Genomic DNA, 22619 nt, shown 5'->3' with positions numbered 1-22619 from the left:
ATAGGTGTCCCTGACGTGACATGTTAATACTAATACTAATACATTTTGAATAAACAATAGAAGTAGCAGAATCAAATGCTCCAGGGGACCTCACACAGAGAAGAGCTTTCCCCTCTCCATTAGGAATTAGTTATAAAAACTTTGGAAAGTTACTAAAAGCATGACTTCTGGCTTGACCATCTTACATGTAAGTGCATTCCTGTAGCTAATAAAATGTAAGTGCATAGAATCTCTAATTAAAATATGCAGCACGGTCAAATTATCCAAAATCTTAACTTAGGTTATAAAACATCTCTCAAATACAAATAATTGCTAGGACTAAACTGATAAAAAGGGATGATTTTATCTTAGACACTGAGTATAGACTGCTGTGCAGAAAAACTAGTAACCATTTGCTGTGCACAGTGGCTGACATGCCATGCCGCGTACCACAAGCAGTTCTGCATCGCCCATGCTGCTGCAGGTGTCTAAAACAATGCCAGTGCTGTTGCGCAACAGCACTCTTGTGCTAATAAGTAAAACTAGCCGTAAGTAAAAAGTAAAAAGAGAATCTGTGCGCTCTTTGGGGCTGGCGGTTACTTCTCTCCCCACCTTCTGCCCCAGTCTCTGCTTCCGGGCCCAGCCACCTCTCCTCCCCACTGCCACTTCTGTCCCGTCCCCCTCCCCCACTTTCTTTCCCCCCTCCTGGGCCTTGCTTCCCTGGCCGGGCCGGGCCCGCCACCTCTGGCCTCTACGGCTGGGCTGCCACCGCGGCAACCAATCCTCCTGGGTGCACCTCAGCCAATCAGGCGTGTCTGCCACCCAACCAATCAGCTGGGCTCTGGGACGCACATTCCAAGACACACCCAGGAGAATTAATATAATACAGGTAGATTGCACAAGAGCTCTTACACAATGCTACAGCCATTATTTCCAATGGTTGTAGCACTGCGCAAACATGCCTGCACAACACTACCTATTAGCCCAAGAGTGTTCTTGTGCAACAGCACCAATCCTGTTTTGGACACCTGCAGCATGGGTGATGCAGTACTGTTCATGGTACACTGCAAGGCACATTGGCCAGTAATGCAAAGTAATGGGCCAGTGCACAGGCTTTCTGTGCCAAAATAAAGGTGCTACCAAGAACTAGGTAAGCAACCATTAAGAAGCAGTGTCCCAGGCTACTATTTAGCCTTTTTAAATCTCAGAGCATTTTAGCGTGCTGATGTATCCAGTACAAGCATTGTTATATTTGGGAGTGTTAGGAAACACTAAAACTGCTACTACTACAGAGCACTATAGATCCATACCTCAACAGTTCCTCAGTGTCTTCTTCGAGCTTAGGACTTAGTTTATGTTCTTTGCTTGCACAAGCTGTCGGCAACAGCAGTGAGTCGCCTAGAGTTACCATTCCACCAAGGTCTGGGTCTTCAAATAATTTCACATCTAGTGTTTGAGGAAAAAACTTTAATTAGATTTGAGATACATGTAGCAGCAAAAGCCTCATTGCCATAGCAGGGCAGGGGGAGCTACTATGGTCCAATGGGTACAGAAATGGTGGCCATAGAGCTGTTGGCATAGGGGATCCCATCACATGATCCAGTTCCATGTAGACCCCATCCACATGGCAGGGCAAGACATTATTGCCAACTGGGGAAATCTGAATCCGTGCAATATTGCAACAGATCAAGCACACACTCTTTCTTGAAAAAGGTGGTCTCTATGTAGATATTGAAATGCACAAAACAATAAGCCTTGGGGTTCTCAACACACTGCTGGAGACCACCTATGTCAGCTTAGGAAGGGAGACTGCTGGGCAGTGGGCTAATTAGTACAACAGAATTCCTATCCTGTCTCAGGATTCCAACACCAGGAACAAGCACTCAAAGCTAGTTGATTGCAGGACAGGAGATGGAATCCTGATGGACCAGCACCTCTTTTCCTCTCTGACCATCAAACATGTGCTGTTGCTATAGCCAGAAACCTAGAAGACACAACTGGGAGAGGTTTACCCTGTTCTCCCACTGTCCAGTCCAGACTCTGTAACCCATGCCAGATCAACATGCTCATCTAGGATCAGGGCCTAGATTGCAGTTGTTTCCCCATTCACCGACCTGGCATTGAGGAGCAACAGCATCAAGCCTGATGGACTGCTGTGAAATCAACTCAGGGTGAAATAGCAGACAAGTATTCCGCTTCCTCTTACCTGGAGTGTACTTCATCCCAGTGCATATTACTCCCATGATGACTTCAATGGAGTGCTGCTTTCCCCAGGGACTATAAGTCTTAGTTACATTAAAACTACTTAATCAATGTAATACATTTTGTAATAGGAATATTTTCAACTAGAATTTACACCCATGAACACAGAAGCTAGTAAACAGGAGCTGGGCAGTTAACATAGTTCCAGATCAAGGACAATTCAGGGTTTCTTCTCAGGATAGTTTGACAATTCTAAAGATATTTAGAATTATAGCCATTCCTCATATTATGTCACTTCCCACATTAAGGTTTGCCTACATATTTCTGTATAGGAAACTAAAATTAACCTGCATATGTGAGATAGCAAGCTACAGTTGGCCAAATCATCAATGTCATACTTGCAAGATCTTGGAATATGTTAGCCAGATACCCTTACTCCATTTTTAGTATTAGTGAATCCCAACTATCAGTCATATTGGATGCAGTTTTGCTTACATGCTATCAAGGTACAGAAAGAGATGTAAGCCATGAAGTTCCTTACATATCTCGAACGCCTTTTCTTTCAAACTCAACTCTTTGAACCATTACATAGATAAGCAAGTTAAGGAATTGCACCCTTGGAATAAATGACAAACTAACACAGAATCATTAGAACTCAAGCCTAGTATTCCATTATCACAACTGAAATGTTACATGCTTTGTGAAAGTTTCACATATATTTGAAATTGAAATATATTTACCTTCTTTGGCTGACAAGATCCTCTTGTTGCTAGTGAATGAAAAATCTTTAGCTGAGTCAAACAGTCCATCATTAGGATCCACTTCTTCATCAAAAATGGTTAGCTTGGGCTTGTCATCTTTGACTGGTGATGGTTTAGGTTTCTTGGGCTTCTTAGATCTGGAGTGTTAACAGACAAAAAGAGATATCCACAACCAATAAAGTTAGAGCTATTAAGGAAAACCGTGTGGACTTTCCAACAGTGATCTTTTGTATTATAATAGCTCTTCTTTTAAATATATTTTTAATTTTACCAGGCCAAGAAATAGGCCAGTTCTTATGCAAGGGCACCATTTGTGGGTTTCGTCTGAAAATTTATTTAGCGGACATTTATTCATTTTTGCTTATCCTATCCTAAGTTTCAAGCTAGACAACTTTTAATATGTAATTAAAAACATATTATATTGTAAAGGTAAAGTGTGCCATCAAGTACAAAATAGAGAAATCTCTATTAAAATAAATAAACTGAATCCCACTGAACTCTAGCAACACAACTCAAACAGGAGAACCTTACAGAGCTCACAAAAATGTTCAGGCTGCTCCACAACTGGAGCAGTCACCCTGGAGAATTCTTTCTAGGCCACTTTCCTGTGAATTTGGCACACCAATGGTACAAAAAGAAGGCATTTTTAGTTCACCCATGAAAGCTGTTGATATTGACTTAAAGAGTATGGATGTGATGTACATTTTAAGGCCTCTTGTGTCAATAGCAATGTGCCTTGAATGTAACAGGAAGCAGAGCCTGGAAGTGTGCTATGCTTTCAATAATATATAAGGAACTGCATTCCAGTGATCAAAAACCACTCGCTCCAGGACTCAAACCAGAGTCCTCTAAGAGAGAGAGAGGCCCCATTCACATGTAACACCAAACTGGAGTTGAATGGGGCAGAGGTTAGAATTCATGTACGTCCGAATGTGTGAAACCATGGTTTCGCGGCAAAAGTGACCTGCAGTTTCCCTTGACAAACTCCAGTTTGAACCTTCAGTCTGTAGTGAGTTTTGTGGCGTTATGTCCGAATGCAGACACTGCCATAACTGTGGTTTTGTCCTGTTTCTGGAACTGAAATCATAGAGAGGGCAGCCCAGACCCACTCAGGAACATGGCCGCTCCGTGCCTGCAGCACTTCTCGCTGGCCATCTCTCCAGGCACTTGGCCCACCCCCATCTCCACACTCCTTAAGCCATTGCCCAGCAACAGGGACCCCACCTTGTCCCATCCCAAGCTGCTAAGCTTCTCAAAAGAAAAAGTCAGATTGGGGGATGTCTGCTTTCCACTGTGTCTCTTGTTCCTCGCTCTGGCAATCAAAAGAGAAAGGGGACAGGAGGGCAAGACAGACACTATGTGTATTGGTCTCCAAAAATGAATCAATAAAGAATTATGTTCAAAAGCACATGCAGTCACGGTGGCATACACAAACCAGGCAACCCGATTAGATTGCTGCAAAGATTACACATGGCAGGAGAGCAATACCCAGAGTTGGGTTTAAAAGGCAGCCCCAAGGAATTCTTGAATGGCTCTGCTCTACTTTTTGCACAATAAAGATAGAGAGGGGGGCCCCAGCCCCTTCCCCTTGGTAAAAGCAAGAAGTCTCTGGTGTTACTCATGAGAAGAACTGTCCAGGAGGAGCAGTCCCACCTCCAGTCATAAAAGAGATTCCTCCTGTGTGAAGAAGATGGCTGCTGCTCCAGAACAGACGGCTCTCTCATGAGAGTGAAAGGACATGGAGACGTTCATCCGGGCCTGATGGCAGCTGCTGCCAGCCTGGTTGCGCAACACAAGCAAGCCACAGGGATGGGTAGCCCAGCAACATCTTTCCCTGTTTTGGTGACTGCCACAAAGAAGCAGTCCCAGCAGTCCCTCTGCCAGTCTGGTTGTCCATTGGCACATATTCACATTTGTTTTTGCCTGGTATGGCCACCCTACTTTCCTGGGATCGATGCGGGTAATTGGGCCTCCCCTCTCCTACAATTCCCCATGGCAACCAATCTGCATATGCCACAATGCTGGTCCAGACCCAGGAAATTTGAATGAAAGTAAATCCAGTGTTTCTCTAGTCTGCCCACCCAGTACTTCCCAGACACATGGAGCGGCCACTACTCCTTGGGAGTATGAAAGGGTTGCCTGGAGAGGAGGGGGTCATGGTGTACTAGTTCTATTATTTATCAGAAAGAATGTGGGCCCCACATAAGCATGGGCCCCTTGATTTGGATGGCCTACCTTATCATAGTGCAGTCCGATGGAGGCCCAAAACTCACTGAGCCTCTGGTCCTCCCCAGTGGACTGGCCCTCTTATAAGAGGGCTAACCCCTGGGTGGCAAGCCGGCATGGGGGCAAGAGTGTTCCTGGACGTTGCCGGGGTCTGCTATCACAAGAGCATCCTTAGTCACAGTGGGCCAGGCCCCAGGATCCTTTGCCCTCCCTCATATAAATATTCCCTCCTAGGAAGTCATCATCCCTTCCTGGAGTAACAGAAAATTAGTGCCCCTCTGCATTCCCCCATTGTCAATAATTGTACTTGTGCGAGACGATTTTGCTGCAGGGTAGTGGTGCAATTGCTGTCAGGAGAAGGGCTTAAATGCCATTTAAAGGGATTTATTTATTTATATCGAATTTGTTCACCACTCCAAAATTTCATCAGTTTACAATATAATAAAACAAGTTAAAACACCAAAAAGTAAAAACCTTAAAACAATTTAAAACTGCAGTAAAATTTAAAGCCCATTCGCTGCCAAGGACGGGCGGCCCATTTTGAAAAGGCACGATCGTATTCGGCATGCCCTCTTGAAGATCATGACCAATGGCTGCTACCCTGCAGACATTCTTACGCCTTACCCACAGTCCAGTGATGCAAATTCTATGGAGCTTGGTGGGATGCAGCCTTGGAGGACCAGAAAGAGGGAGTGGCTCCCCTGCCCTGAAACCAGAGGTTGCCGGGCTACGGTTGGACCAATGTCTGCAATGCAACTCACAGTTTAAAAAATTAACCTCAGGTTCATCTACCTGCATTTTTTTGTTACGTGTGAATGCAGCTAGAGAAACATGAATGAACCCAAGACAAAAGCTCCCCACAAGAGAACTCTCTGGGTCTCTCCTATTCATCCAGGTTTTATGTTTTCTCTATCACTGGGAAACTTCAGAGTTCTAATTTACCCTTCTAGCCCTGTTGAAATAAGAGCCTCCCCATCTCTGACAACTTTAAAAAAGTCAATCAAGACACACTTGTTCACCCAGGCTTTTAATTAGATTTACTTTTTAAATATTTGTAACCTTGTTTTATGTTTTAAATTGCTTTAACGTTCAAATTTTGTTTTTATTGTATTTTTATTGTAAATCTCTCAGATAAATTAGTTTGGGGTGGTATAGAAATTTGTTAAATAAATATATAAATATATAAATAAATAAATAAATATCCAAGCCCCATCTTGGCCCCTGAAGGTTTGTGGTTGCTTTGGTGTTTGAGATCAATAACTTAACCATTACTTTGATAGGTGGCAGAACTGAAGAATAATTAAGAAGGATCACCTTGCAAGATTGTTGGCTGATTAACACCATTCAGTGGTCTGTTACAAACAGGGAAGGTATGTAGAATATTACATGACAGGCCCACTGCATACAAGAGAGAAGGGGAGCTTCAAAATGGAGTTTAAAGGCAAGTTCTGACTGAGGCTGAATAAAGGGCGGGTTCTTCCACAGTGCTCTACTTGGGTGGGTGGAGCAAAGCACCCATGACCATCCCATACAGCACTAACCTTAAGGAGTCTCAAACTTTAACTATTTTTTTCTCATGACTTGTGCTCATAAGATGGAGACTATTCTGGAGTAGCTATCTCAAGGTGCCACTGGGAGTCTGGCTTGAGTTATCAGTACCAGGACCTGCAACTGATTAATATTAGTCTACAGGAGCTATCTGTTCAGCCTTGATTGTAACTGTCAGCGAACTTCCTGAAACGCTGCAATGATCACATCATGGTCCCCTATTTACAAGGATGTCACATAGTTTGTGGATTACAAAAAAGCCTACAGGGCTAGTTTCTCTTCCAGAATCTGATATAACAAGAGATTTGAAGTGCAGAGTTGAAGGAAGTGCTGCAGACACAGCAGCCAACATTAATGTGTAAAGAAAGTTGAACAGCAAGCAAGAAGTTGCTAATAATTGCCTGGGGCATAGCTACCATTAGGCGCCCGGGTTCAAAGAACCCAGGCCGCCGCCCCTCAGGGGCCATGCCTCGCAGCTCCAATACACCCCCCGCCTCTGACGTCAGGGGTGATGTCCCAAGCAGGGCTGCGCAGCCTCGTTGGGGAGTTAAATCATCGGCGTTGCATTCAAAGCATGGCCAGGCGCGGCTCTTCCCTGCCTTAAAGGCAGGGAGAGCCACTTCTGGCCGCACTGCAAACGCAGAGTTGGCCCCGATTTAACTCCCAAACAGCCACGCAGCCCTGTTCGGGAGTTGGATGGCCAGTGCTGCGTTCACAGTACAGCCAGAAGTTACTTTCCTTGCCTTTAAGGCAGGGAAGAGCTGCTCCTGGCTGCGTTGCGAATGTAGCACTGATATGGATCTAACTCCCAAAGGGGGCCGGGAGCCAGACCACGCCACCACGTCTGATGTCAGATGTGGGGGCGTGGCTAACCCCCACGCCTAACGTCAGGCATAGGGGCAGGGTGAGTGGGCGGGCCCGCCACCACGGCTGGACACGGGCCGCCCACGGTCTGGCTCTGCTAGTGATAATTGCTCTGTATAATCTAGTAAGCCACCAGCAGTCCAATAGTTAAAATTTGCCTATTTTTAGATTTGCTGGCATACACCACTCACTGTATCAGGAATACCTATGGGAACCCAGGAAATGATTAATTACATTTTTAAAGTATCTTTGGGGTAGGAATATGAGGGAAGAGTCTTGTGACTCTGTTTCTTGCTGTTCACTTCTATGCACACTTTATGACATAAACAATTTTATGGCATTAATGGCAATGTAGATTTCCTAGGGTCATTTCAAATTACAGACACATCATTCCCATATATCTGTATTTAGCTTGTCCTCAGAAGTCAGTACAATAAGTGCCAGTGGTATAAAATATGCCACTGTGACAGCACACTGTATTAAATACTAACCAGCACAACCTTGAAGTTTGCGCTCTCCTGCAGTTCAAAGAAGGTTCCACTCCAAAGATGGGCAATTGCTTAGTCAAAATCCAGTAAGTGGGATTAAGTTGAGGAGGGTAAAGCACTGTGAAATGGCTGATCAGAAATCCTGCTGAACCCATCAGAAAGAGCTGGGAGAGCACAATGTTCCATGGGAACAGACAGAAGCATTCCCATCCCTCACAGTTCACATAGACATTTGTTTATTATTAGCACAGTTTGTAACATCTCTGAAGCATCCCCTCCATTTTTTAGCCTATTTTCCCGTAGGCTTATGAGATCACCCAGCATTCTGTATGTGTGTGTCCATGTGTCCCCCCTATCAACTTTGCAACGCCTGGACCAATATGAACCAAATCGGGTACATTTGTAGGGACACATAGGGACACCTCAACGGCACAGTTTGTGATGATGTCATCCACCCCAATCCAAGATGGCGGACGCATAAACCTTTGAGGTGCAAGTCGGCTAACTTGTGAACCGCTTAACTGATTTGAACCAAATTTGCTACAGCTGTAAAGACACATATGGATGCCCAAATGGCAGTGGTGTGTGATTATGCCATCCACTCCAACTCAAGATGGCAGCCGTGGGAACATCCGAGCAGGGGCGTAGCTAGGGGAGAGGGGGCCCGTGTTCATCCCTCTCTGTGGCACCCTCCAGAGTGAGGGAGATAATGAAGAAAATAGGGAGAGATGGGGCTGGAGGGCCCTCAGGAGCTGGGGGCCCGTGTTCTTTGAACTCTTTTGCTCAATTATAGCTACACCCCTGCATCCGAGGTGCAAGCCGGCTAATTTGTGGACTGTCTAACTGATTTAAACCAAATTGTATATACTTGCAGTGAATGACACACAGGGACACCTCAATGGCATAGTTTGTGATGATGTCATCCACCCCGATCTAAGATGGTGGATGTGTAAACTTTGGAGGCGCAAGTGAGCTAACTTGTGAACTGCTTAATCAATTTTAACCAAATTTTCTACAGCTATAGGGACACATAGGGATGCCCAAATGGCGTGGTGTGTGATGATGTCATCCACTCCAATTCAAGATGGCAGCCACGTGAACATCTGAGGCACAAGCAGGCTAATTTGTGTACTGTCTAACCAATTTAAACCAAATTGCATATAGTTGCAGTGAGTGACACACAGGGGCACCTCAACGGCATAGTTTGTATTGATGCCATCCACCCTGATCCAAGATGGCAGACACATACACTTTGGAAGTGCTAGTGAGCTATCTTGTGAACCGCTTAACTGATTTGAACCAAATTTGCTACAGCTGTAGGGACACCTCAACAGCATAGATTGTGACAATGTCATCCAACCCAATTCAAGATGGCAGACACATAAACCTTTGAGGCATAAGTACACTAACTTGTGGACAGTCTAAATGATTTGAACCAAATTTGCTACAGCTGGACACACAGAGAGATGTCCCAATGGTGTAGTTTGTGATGATGTCATCCACCTTGATCCAAGATGGTGGACGTGTAATCTTTTGAGGTGCAAGTGCACTAACTTGACAACTCTCTAACCCATTTGAAACAAATTTGATACAGTTGTAGTGAGTGACACACAGGGACACCTCAATGGTATAGTTTGTAATAATGTCATCAACCCTTATCCAAAATGGTGGATGTGTGGACATTTGAGGTACAAGAGATCTAACTTGTGGACCTCGATTAGAACCAAATTTATTCCAGTTGTAGAGATAGTAAAAGGAAAGTAGGCTGATTAGTTCTTACCAGAACAACTTGTATTTTAAATGTTGAGTCTGTAGAGCTTCAAGGGGTTTGTGGCTAGTGGAATAAGTGAGGCTTGAGCAGCCATATCCTGCTGTAATTTCTGACACTACTGATCCATTCCTGCTCCTTTCTGTAAGTGAAATACTAGTGGGATCTATTAAAGAATCTATTCTGTACTACCGAATTTATTCAAGATCTAAGTATTCCATGGAATTAGACCTAGACCTATAATTTAAGCCTACAACAAAAGCTGTGCTTGGATCAAGTCTTAGGACAGGTATTTCAGGAAGATTTCAATCTTCCTGTGTTTTGGGTACACAAAGATATGTAAAACTTTTTCCTCTGTCCTGTGTTACTTTCTACATTTTCCTACAACAAAAGAGGCCATTGTTTCCTGGTTTTCAGCCTCCTACATCATTATATGTCTTCTTCACTGACTAAATTCAGATTATGGACAGTTCTCAGAACAATGTACAGGTTCTACAGTGTGGTGCTGTGGTCAGAGTGTCAGACTCTAAGACTCAAATCCCCAGTCAGTCATGAAACTTACTGGGTGACCTTGGGTTAGTCTCTCTCAGCCTAACTTACCTCACACAGGATTGTTGTGAAGATAATAAATAGTCACTGAACAGGAAACAATGAGGCTCTACACACAAGCGGTGTGTAAAGCCTGGGAGGATCCAGTGACTCGATCACCTGCGGAGTCCTGGGCAGCCAGATCAGCCACCCACATGGCTACTGGCAACATCACAGAGCCGGTAGGGGCTGTGGGGATCGGGGACCACCCAGCCCCCAGAAGTCCCAAGATACCCCCATGCAAGTACATAGGACATCCTGAGGAGACCCCTGACACCGGGAGGATTGTTTTAGCCTCCCAGTGGGGGTCTCCTCACAAGTCACCGCAACATGGCGACTCAAAATCACCAAAATGGGGTTAGTGGAGTGCTCACTCCACTAACCTAATTTAAGCGGAGGGCTACTTTGGCGGGCTAGCCGCCAGATAACCATCAGGCTCACCCGTGAGCCTGGTGGTTCTCACGATGGGGGGAAACTGGGCTGGGCTCCTTTAGCCTGGTTTTCTCCCATCGTGAGAACAGCCTCAAACTTTACTCCTTTTTACAAGCCATAGTTGAAGTAGTAAGTTAAGGAGAAATGAAAATGTGAAATTGTTTTGCAATACAATCTAATCTACACTGTAATGAACAATTGGCTGCTTTGGGGCTTTTGCTTGTAAAATGAAAACTCTTTATTTTTATTTCAACAACCTTTATTAAAGAGAAGTGATGGATTATACCTTTTAAGTAGATGAATTTAAGACTTATTTTTGAAGTTATTTTAAAGATGATAGGGAGTATGAGTTGCTTAATGAAGATTATTTACAGAAATAATGGCTGGCATCCAAAGAGCTGCTAAGTTCATGCAAGGAGATTGTGCCAAGTCTGATAGTATTGTTTACCTTTTCTTCTTCGAACAACAGAACGCCTTGCCAAATCAGAGGTTGCTTTTAAAAATCCCATCTATTTCACATACAGCTTGCCATACACTGGGGTGGGGCAACGTGGCAGCCATTTGTTAAAAACTAACACCCCCTAGGTTCATGGAATTAGTACCATAGCTGTTCATGGCTAATATGTAAGCAATATCTGCAGTTCTAAAAGAAAATGAAAGCTGTTATTTTTCTCTTAAATCTTCTCGGTACTTGGCTCAGATTAGACAGCCAGTGTTCGTATTTTGCCTTGGCAGTAGAAAAAGTGATAGGTCATTCTATTTAAAATTCAGAGAAATCCTTTGTTGTGCCAAAGGATCACAGTTACTTATTTTAAAATGTTACCCTAGGGATTCAGCCTGTGCATAGCTAGAATGAGGGTATCCCCTGTGAACTCGACGAAAGGGCACCTTCCTTAGTGGTGGCTCTCTTATACTTAGCAGGAGAGAGCAGTTTCCGTATTCAGTCGCAGCTCAGCATTTCTTCAGTGGCTGTTGTTGGTGTTGTGACCACCATGGCTACCACATTGGAGCCGGCGTTACCAATCCAAAATTATGTGGAATCAAGGCGTGTGTCTGATTCTACTTTATCAAGAAATCAGTTGATGCCTGAACTCTGAGTGAAATGATTAACTCATGAAAAAGAAGCCAAATTGTTTGTGCTTTGCTCTCTGGTGATTGCCGTGGGAAGGCAGGAGAGAATCCTGCAATTCCTATGGAAGGGTACTCTGAGGCTATTCCCACGATCACTGGAAAGCAGGCTAAGGGAGATTAGCCCGCTTTACAAGGATCATGGGAATTACCAGGCTCGCAGGGGAGCCCAGTGCTCCCAAGGCACCTAGCCCGTCTAATTCCCCCTCCCCTTAAATGAGGTTGATGGACCGAGTGCTCCGTTAACCTCATTTGGTTGCTTGTGTGTTGCTGCAGCATGTGGCAACACAGAAGTAGACACACACACACCCGCCTGGGAGGCTGCAAGCAGCCTCCCGGGCTCAAGGGTCTCTCCAGGATGCCCCATGCACTTGGGTGGGGCATCCTGGAACTTCCAGGGGCTGTGCGGCCTCCGATCCCCGCAGCCCCCACCGGCTCTGGGACGGAGCTGGCAGTCCTGTGGGCAGCCGATCTGGCCACCTGGGGCTGCCTTTTGATTGTCCGCGGGGAGAGCGGGCTAGCCCACTCTCCTCGCAGACCCAGAAGAAGCTCTTCTCACTGATCGTGAGAAGAGCTTCACTGTTCACCTTAATCAGATGCATTGATTACTAGTCTCACACATAAATCCGACTGCTGTTACTTTGGAAGGTTTTTAGAATTACACACGAGGTAGATTTACACAAGAAGTGATTTAATTGCTGTCTCACACATATAGCTTAGCTTCTTCCTTCTTAACACCTTTGTCTTTTAACACTCTTTGAGGCAAAGGTGCCAGGAGTCTGTGGACTAGAGAGGATGCCCATCTGCAAAGCTCAGAAATGCAGATTGTTTTAAGAACACAAGAATACAATGTTTCCTGATAACGCTGACTGACACTATGCAGGAGATTGGCCTCATCTCCTCAGCCTTCCGCTGACAGACAAATAGACATTGTCATGAGCAATTAACACTTTGAGATTCAGGATCGAACAGCTATAAGAACCCATCTCTCTGGGCATAGCTTCAGCAATCTTTTGCCTAACAGCAATACTTGCTCATGCACGAACCCCAAGTGCCTGCTGTCTAGCTGTGAAGCTAGCAGAGGACTGGGACCTGCAGACAAGAGACTGCTTGGTGATTCTTGCGGTGGGGTGAGGAATCAGGGGCTATCTCTGTCTGTGAACCCCAGCACCAGCTTTTCCTCTGAAGCCTTGCCTGCAACGCTCCCCAGCAACAGACACTAGCCTCGCTCACATCCATCTGGCCACGACGAGATCCAGTAATATGCCTCTCAAGAACCAGCCTTTGCCTCCAGCTTCCTTCCCCTTTACTAAAATCTGGTTGTACATACCTGGCAAGTCAAATCAGTGGGACCTGCTTTCAACTAAACATGGTTAGGATCAACTTTACTAAAGAAAGCATCATACTGAATTCAGTGGGACTTCCCAGTAAATATGCACAGGATCAGGCAACATGTATCTAGAAAATAGGCCATGATTCTAAGTGTGCTTACCAGGAAGTAAGTGGAACTTACTTCCAAATAAAGTTGTTTTGAATCAGGCTGCTAAAATCCTTTCCAGGTATGTACTCTGGAGGCACTGAAAATTTGTTTCCAGTCCATGAATTCTCTCATTTTATCAAAAGCTGTGAATGTGCAACACACCAGTGGGCCAGAATGGTATGTGTTACTCTAGTGTTATTTTTAGCACTAAAAGGTTGTTGTGCTTCCTCAGCGCTTCCAAAACCTACAGAGTATGTTATCAAATGAGAAATGTTCTATGATATACTGCAAAATAATCCAGGTAGTATGCCATCTCAGTCCCAAGCTGAGAATTCTATAGATATAAACTTCTGGCAAGATTGGAAGTTTTGCTTTCCCCTAAAATTATTTGAAAATGTATTTGGCTACTGGAAACAAGGAGAGGGTTCTGGCTGACATGCTTTATACATGAGAGTCTGCCAGGACACCTCTGTCATACTCACATCTGGCAGGTATATAAATCCTTCCCATATTACAGTAGGATTAGTAAAAGTGACTTTGAGCAGGCATGACGCCAGCCGCTCACTTGCTAGGCCTGTGGTAAAAATGGCTTCGCTTTGCTGCCTAAGAAAAAAAGCAGAAAAAGCTTTTTTGCCTAAGCAGAAAAGCTTCTGTAAAAGAAAGAAAAGTGGCCTCCCCTCTCTCACCCTCCCTTCAGGCCACTGATGTGCCACAAGTAGCTCACAACAGTGTATTGGGGAGTTGATGAGCTCATAGAAAACACTGTAGTGTTCACAGATTTATTTCCAAGGGGCTGTATCCAAAGAAAGTTAGTCACTTTCCTCATCCATGAGACAAGTTAGTCATAACGAACAACTTAATTTCCGTGATCATGATTAGCCTTCTTTGAATACAACCCACAGGCATTTTATAAGTAACATAAATGAAGGTAATGTGAACAGGAGCTCTAGACATAGGGAGCTAGATGACAAATGCTCAGACTTGCCGAGCTGGTTGTCCTAATACCATCCAGGGAGACCCGAGTTCAAATCCCCATTCAGTCATGAATCACACTGGGTGACTCTGGGCCTGTCACTTATCCCTCAGCCTCACAGGGTTGTTGTGAGGATAGACTAAAAGGCTCTTCTCACGATCAGAGATTCCTCAAGGTTTGCAAGGAGAGCGGGTATTCTCGACCCTCCCCGTAGACGATCCTTACCGTTCCCTGGGCGGGCAGATCACCCACCCAGAGGAGTGGAGACTCTCCTGTGGGCCACCTGTGCCTTGCTGCGGTTTGCCCAACAGCTCCGGGGGTCAGGCACAGGGGAAGTGCCGCCACACGGCACCCCACCCCCAGAGTCCCAGTAATGCACCGCGTAAGTGTGTGATGCATTTCTGGGACCCCTCACCGAGTGTGCCCACACACAATCATTTATCCCAGTGTTTGGGTGCACTCGCACCCAAAACCTGGGTTAGGCAGCGGGTTACCTAAGAGGGCTTGCTGCCGTGCGGCTCCTGGCGGTTCTCACAAGAAGCAAAAACCGGCCTGGGCTTCCCTAGCCCAGTTTTTGCTGCTCATGAGAATAGCTCAGGAGCAGCTTGTACAGCGCTCTGGGCTCCTTTGGAGGAAGAATGGAATATAAATAGAGTCGATAAATAAATTCAAGACCAGGCTTCTGCTAACCTACATCCACTTGCACTGCCATGAATAAGCTTTTTCAGAAACTGGGCCAGTTGTTCATTTAAACTCATTATAAGCTCAGGAAAACAGACAACTGAAATTCACCCACCCACCCCCACCCTTAACATTTTCTTTACTGTCAACAAAACCACTCTGTGAATCAAATGATTCACCATTTCCTGTTCCTTAGGTGAAGGCTTGGAGCAGATCGATGAGGTAATGCTCATTTTGAATTCTAATGGAGGCACTGAGTCATCCCATTATTATAAAGCCCTCTAGACAAAAAGAGGCTGAACTGTGCCAGTTAGATCAGCTCCAACACAGGAGGAGGAAGCAGCTTTGGCCTTTATTTAGCTGCAGAGTTACCCTATACAGTTTTTAGAGATCCCGGCCTAGTTCTCACAAACACTAAATGAGGCAGTAAACCTGTGTTGGCGTTATATCACTGTGAATGCTCACATATAGACGCCTGCTCCTCCACACAAAATAATATCAGTTAAAAAAAAAATCCCTGCATATAGAAAACTTGACATTGGTGCTTGATGTTTTCTCCACTAAACAGCCACGGGCAGGGAGGGGTCTGGTGCAGACTGAGGCCACAGTGGAGGCAAAGGGTTAAGGCCTCTCTCTTTATGCCATAATTCTGGTCCTACCTCCCCACCACTGTGGGTATTTAGGGAGGGGAAAGGCCAGCATGTCAGAACCAATGATGTGTTTAATGTAATGGGTGGTTTGCTCCTGAACTTGTTTCCAAGGCTCTGCAACTCAGGCTTCACATCATCATGAATATCGGTCTAAGCAGGGCTTCAAAGGGCTGTGTTTTGTAAAATGTATGATTACTGCCTAAGTAATATGAAGAGAGGATGAGGCACAGTGGCAAGAAAGATGGCTGTGGACCTTAGGCTTCCAGTGCTGACCTAAATTCTACATAAACAGATGAGGTGGTAAAACTGTTCCTGAATTGTGCCTTCTGCCACTTCAGGTGGGTTGTTGCATGACTGAGTACATCCTGTATAAGTATTTCCAGCAGACAGAAAACTATAACTCAAGGAGAAGATTTCTAAACTAGTCTTCTCCCACAAGTACTAGTTTGCTAAGTAAAACAACACTTGGGTGGGGAGGGAATAATTAAGCATGTGATTCCCTCCATCACTACAACCTGGAGAATTCCCAGGCGGGGCTTTTAACACACTTCCCCACCATAATGGAGGGTGTGCGTTCGCACATCAGCCAAATTCACACCGAAATCCGAGCGAGATATCGGGGAGCACTTCGCACACAATTTCCATGGAGCGTTAGAGCCTAGCCCAATTTATGTCCGGGGTAAAAAAAATCCACGTTTTGTGTCGGGTCTTTTGGGCAAATTGGAACTTGCAGAAAAGCCTCGTAGTAAACTTGTGGTAAAGCCTGCTGTCTGGGAAAGCGCTTGCTGTAGGGATGTGCACAGAACCGGTTCTGTGCACACCCAGGTGATGGGAGGGGAGGATACCCTTAAACAGCGGGGAGGATGCCCTTACGTCCCCTGCCATGTTTTGCCCTTCCGGCGCTGCTTCCAAAACTGCTGTTGTGGGGTGACTGTATACCCTCTTGCCTCCCCGGTCAGCATTCACAGTGGTGGGTGAACGTGCACATGTCACACACGCACACACCACTTCCAGTATGACACTGACCGGGGTGGCAAGAGTGTGTACAGATTCCCCATGACAGCAGTTTTGGAAGCAGCGCCAGAGGAGGAAACGTGGCGGAGGGAGGTAAGGGCACCCTCCCTGATGCTTAAAGCAACCCATACACACATACCTTCGAACCGGCTTGCCAGTCTTTTGAACTGGTTTGGCAGTCTGTGAACAGACCACTGAATTGGTCCGTGCACACCCCTATCTTGCAGCCTGAAGAGATACAGTACAGGAACAATTTTACTATCTCACTTACTGTGCAGATCACACCATAATTTAGAATGGCTGACTGGCACGGATGCAGTGTGTGTATCCTGGAACAACCTCACTTTCCTCTCTATAAAATGGACATAGGAGCTACCTACCCCACAGGTAAAGCATTTTGCAAAGTAAAAGTGCCTTTTAAATGCATGGTAGTAGAGCATCACAATTAGAATAGCTGGAAGCAAGCCTACATTGCAAGGATCTTTCCTGAAAAACTGAATGATTTGGTTTTATTGGGCTCTCAATCTGATATTCAGTAATAGTTAATATTAAGGAGATAGATGGGTTATAAAGAGGATTCTTCCACCCACCCACCATTTATAATGGATATGAAATAATTACTATTGGGATGCTTATCTGGAGCTTTTGCAGAACTTGAAAGACAAGTAGGACTAATTGATTTTGAATGTGGAGAAAAACCTGTTCAAAAACATTTTTTATGTGGGGAAATAAAAATAAAATTAAAAATAGTTACCATATTGAACAATATTAATGTTTGGGCCAAACCAGAAGAGTTGCTCCTAAGTACTAATCATGCAGCAAAGTGTGTGTGTGTGTGTGTGTGTGTGTGTGTGTGTGTGTGTGTGCGTGTGCGTGCATAAAATTTTCATTCATTCATTCACTGCACTTACATTAAGCAAGAGTTGGGGTTAAAAGCCTGAATACTGTAAAAGCATGTGCTTTCCCCTAATGCCACATTTTTAATGTGTGAGTATGTGCAAGTATGTATATAGTGAGCCACCTAATGGTGCAGTGGGGAAATGACTTAACTAGCAAGCCAGAGGTTGCCGGTTTGAATCCCACTGGTACCTATATTGGGCAGCAGCAGCAGCAATATAGGAAGATACTGAAAGGCATCATCTCATACTGCGTGGGAGATGGCAATGGTAAACCCCTCATGTATTCTACCAAAGACAACCACAGGGCTTAACCACAGGAGTCGATATCGACTTGACGGCACACTTTACCTTAATGTATATAGTACAAAAGATGTTAAAGATAAACATATACTTTGTGCTTTGTATGAACCATACTATTTGGATGCTCACTAATTTGCAGCTGAATTTTTATCCTCAAGATGAAATGTTGAAAAGCATTAGGGAACTGGCTTCCCACTGGAACTGAATGTATCCTTTGAGCATTTCTCTGAGGAATTTGGACTATATTGCAATAACTTTGGATACTGATGCACTCTTTATGATGTTTCATCTACCTATTTATTTGTAGCCTCCAACATCTTCATGCAGACACCCAAAGCACATAAACTGGGGAGGTGTGTGGGAAGAAGAATCAGGCATAGTGAGGGAGGGAGGTCACTACAGATGGGATAAACCCCCTACCTTACAGAACTTCCCTCCCTGCCATCCCTTAAACACCCAAATATGCCATGGGTGAAGGCTACACATGCTCTTCACATGCTGTTCCTCTATCAAGCCAGAACAAGGCACACTAAAAACTAAACAAAACAAAACAAAACCCACCACTACTTCAACTTCCATCTGAGAAGATGCTTAAACTACAGATGTAAATTATACAGGAGATGGGTCAGCTAGAACTTTTGCAAGATCTCAAATGAAATGAACTTGAGTTGTGGATCAGTACATATGTCTCTTTGATAAACACGACTAAAAATATATTGTATTCTATATCCATCAGGTAACAGTATACCGATGTATCAATCTGCTTTTTGAGGGGTGTTGGTGAAGAATGGGTGTTACACATACTGCACCAACACAAAAAGGTATGCGATTTCTGACAAAGGCTGTTGTCTAGAAGTTGCAGTTCTGATGAACATCTGGTATCGGAAGCAGTACAAACATTTGCGTCACTTGGCAGTTGGGATGTCCAAGCACGCTTTAAGGCCTTAGCTTGTAACTCAACAATTGTCAAAAGCTAAACTCCAAAGGCTTTGCAGCTGTGTACTTGGACAAAATGAGCTCTTCTAAACAGGTGGCCATAAAAGTGGCATGCTTCCAATTATGTGTAAGTATTGGGAAGGCTTTTATTTGTACTGTTTTAGGGAGCAATCCAAGCAAAGGTAGCTAATGTATTTACTCCTTCCTACCATCAGAGGTATTTTATAAATTAAGGAGACAAAACAACAACATTATCAAAAAGCTAACACACCCAATTTAAATAATAATCAAATCCACTTATCCTTCACTGGTTTAGAGTGGTGAAAATATTGTGACAATACTGCTTGGTTCCACAGCTAGTGTCAAGTTTCCCACAACCTGGGATTCCTAGTTACAAAAGGAGGAAGAAAGTATTCTTGTGTGCAAAAACAGGGTAGGAAACCATACCTATCCCCCTACTGTTCCCCTACAAAGTAGGCAAAACAACGTATCAGTGTGATTAGAACTATGGTAGGTGGGGGAGCGGGAGTGCAAGGGCAGATTAAAGAGAGGTAATGGTCCATCATTCAAATATTTTAATACAAGTTAAAAAATATTCAAAGTATTTTAATACAAGTTAGAATAAATTAGAGCTGAACTAGATGTCTGAATAATTCCAACATCCATTTGCTTTCGGCTACCTGTCCAGGCTGGTAAACAGAGCAGTTTTGTTTGCTCTTGGATTTAGATGTTTGATTTTCAAAAAAATTATACAGATTTCATACTCTAGCCCATTTCACAGATGAAAATAGGGACATGTCTGTGAATGCATAAGGGCATGGCCACTCAACCTGGGAGGCATAGCATATAAACTTGACTACAAGCATGCCACAAATGGAAAGCAGGTAATCAAGTGCATTCACAGCATATTATTCCAGGATTACCAAAACATATGAGTCAAGCCCAAATCTTCCAACATTTCACAAGTCAAAAACAGGAATACACCCGTAACCACCAATTATCATACCAGATTAATGCCCAAGCCGATCTACTGTTACACACTGGTGAAAATTGGATTCCACCTGCTGTATGGCGAGCACTTCATAGCGCCTTAGTATTGTGTACCCACTTATAGGCACTAGAGACACAATGCATCCACCAGCTCACTTGGAGATTTGACTTCTAAAGACTCTGAGAGGGAGCTGAATCCTCAGTTTAAAGAACTCAGATAAAACTGTACACAGCATCCCCAAGAGGCCAGAACAGGGACAGTGATTTACCAGGGACAGATGCCAGACAATAGGCACTGGCCCTGGTAAATAGGGACTCCTCATTGGAGCCTATAAGTTTTCCTAGCACCAGAACTGTACTTGACACCAGGAAATAATCTTGAAATACATTAATTAGTGATAAAACATCATCATCATCATCATCATCATCATCATGATCAAGCTTGAAACCTAAAGGCTTGGGATTTTGACCAGACCTATAAATGGCCACTTTTGCAATGCCTGTGCCAAGTGGGAATCTCTTCCAGGAACCAGGCGGAGAAGCATTCTATCAACTGAAAAGCAGGGTTGTCCCCCCCCCCCGCCCCCGCTACCCGGTTTAGGCAGTCCATGAATCCTAAATGATGGACATAGATAGGTATGGATGGGCAAGCAAGCTAGCAGATCCTTTTATGGGCTAGGCTAGGGACTTTTATTTGAAAGCCTGGCTTTGACATTCAAAATCTACAGTTGAAAAGTGAAAGGAGATGGGGAAGAAGCGTTCTTCTTAGAACATGAGCATATGAAACAGTATATTTACCCTGTAAATCTACTTCAGAGCTTGAAGAAAGAAGAGCTGGAAACAAAAGGATCCACTTCAGAGCTTGAGGGGCAAGTCTCAGTATAGGGTGAGTGCTAATTGTACCTTAAAGAGAATCACTAATTATTTATTTCATTGGAGTGTTAACAATCTCTTGGACTTAATCTATAATAGTTGTACATGTCTCCTAAACTCATTCCAACTGTAAAGACAACTGAAGAGCATTAGTTCCTAAACAAGCAGCTGTGAAATTTTACTTTGCAGTCAAATTAATACAGAATTGCCACTTGTAACTTTAAATCTGAAGTCTTCCTATCAGAATAGTAACATAACCTATTCAAACATTTAAATACAGTTGGCCCTCGTTATCCACAGACTCGCAGATTACAGTTTTGCATATCCGTGGTTGGATCTTAAAAGACCCAGTTCCTTTATCCACAGGTAGAAAAAGAGGCAAATGACCCAGAAATTACTTCCAAAGTTATTTCAGCTGCCATTTTACAGAAGAGAGCCATTTTGTGGCTCTTTTAAAAAAGGTTTTGACGAATATTCGACTGTTTTCAGGGTTTGGGGGGCATTGCGGGAAAGCTGGAGACCTGAAAAATAAAGTAGAGTGTTTTTCTCCTCTTGTTCCTGCCTCCCATGCTTCCCCCAACCTTTTAAAAAGGAACCTAACCTCTAGATTCCCATGGGGTAAGGTTTTGATGTTCATGGTTTCTATATTTGCACCTATAGGCGAGAACGGAACCCCCACAAATAACGAGGGCCATTTGAAGATTATTACCTGTAGCTCTAAAGACCAGTGGAATAGTCCCTTGATCTTGCTGGTTTCCCCTCCTGTGAAAACTCCTTGGATGGATAACACAGAACAGTTGCAGATCTGACCCTTTACTTTTTTAGACCGTCCAATACTCCTGAAATGTCCTAAGAGCTACATGTCAACATAAAACTTAGGCAACTAGGGACGTATACAATTTAAAACACTTCAGTGTTTCAAATTACAGTTAAATACTGCACCTTAAAAAAATAAAAAATAAAAAATCACAAATGTCCAAACATTCCCATAATAGTAGTTGTAAATAATTTGTTTTTGTTCCAAAACTGAATTCAGTCCACAACGTTAAGTTCTTCTGAATAATATAGTACATAAGACAATATTAGCTTGGATACCTACAGATGAAGGTAAAGTGTACTGTCGAGTCAATGTTGACTCATGGCGACCGAAGAGCCCTGTGGTTGTCTTTGGTAGAATACAGGAGGGGTTTACCACTGCCTCCTCCCATGCAGCATGAGATGATGCCTTTCAGCATCTTCTTATATTGCTGCTGCCCGATGTAGGTGTTTCTCATAGTTTGGAAAATGTACCAGTAAGGATTCGAACCAGCCACCTTCTGCTTGTTAGTCAAGCATTTCCCTGCTGACTAGATATTTTTAAAATGGGCTGTACTCATGTTCTGATTCCACAACAACACAGAATTCATTATTAGGTATTCAATTCAACTTCTTCAGCTTCCATTTGAGGAGCAGCCATAGACCACTTTATGGGAGGGGAGATCAGTTACAAATGTATTTGTGTCGTAATTCAGTGATTCGATGCTCAGTGTTGGCTACATTTCAGTCAAGCTTATGCTGCTCTGTTGGTTGTAGTGCTGAGCCCAAACAGAAGCAGCCTCAAATTTGGGGTGGCATGCAAAACTCAGGCAGGAGGGGCTCAAATTGGGGGGGTGTGATTTTGAGGGGATGGGGTTGTAAGCTCAGTGGCAGAACATCTGCTCTGAATGCAGAAGGTCCCAGGTACAATTGCAGAGAAAGTGCTCCCAAATATTCTCCACACTTTGGGGGCGGGGTGGGGGGAGGGCAGAGAGAGAATAGGAGACAGAAAATTCTGAGTAAATTCTGCTGAGCCTTAAAATA

General features: G+C 44.1%; 1 protein-coding gene across 2 annotated transcripts in view; it reads right to left on the bottom strand.

Moving 5' to 3' along the window:
* HS1BP3 (HCLS1 binding protein 3) overlaps positions 1-22619 on the bottom strand; it is a 54646-nt gene that overhangs the window by 12206 nt on the left and 19821 nt on the right. For both annotated transcript variants that reach the window (XM_053285200.1, XM_053285201.1), the window contains 2 exons: positions 2922-3079; positions 1290-1425 (listed from right to left, as the gene is read on the bottom strand). In XM_053285200.1, coding sequence (XP_053141175.1) covers positions 1290-1425; positions 2922-3079 — 294 coding nt within the window. The remainder of the gene's footprint in view (positions 1-1289; positions 1426-2921; positions 3080-22619) is intronic.

This window comes from Hemicordylus capensis, chromosome 1, assembly GCF_027244095.1.
Source record: "Hemicordylus capensis ecotype Gifberg chromosome 1, rHemCap1.1.pri, whole genome shotgun sequence".
Lineage (NCBI taxonomy): Eukaryota > Metazoa > Chordata > Lepidosauria > Squamata > Cordylidae > Hemicordylus > Hemicordylus capensis.
This window is presented reverse-complemented; position numbering and strand designations above follow the sequence as displayed.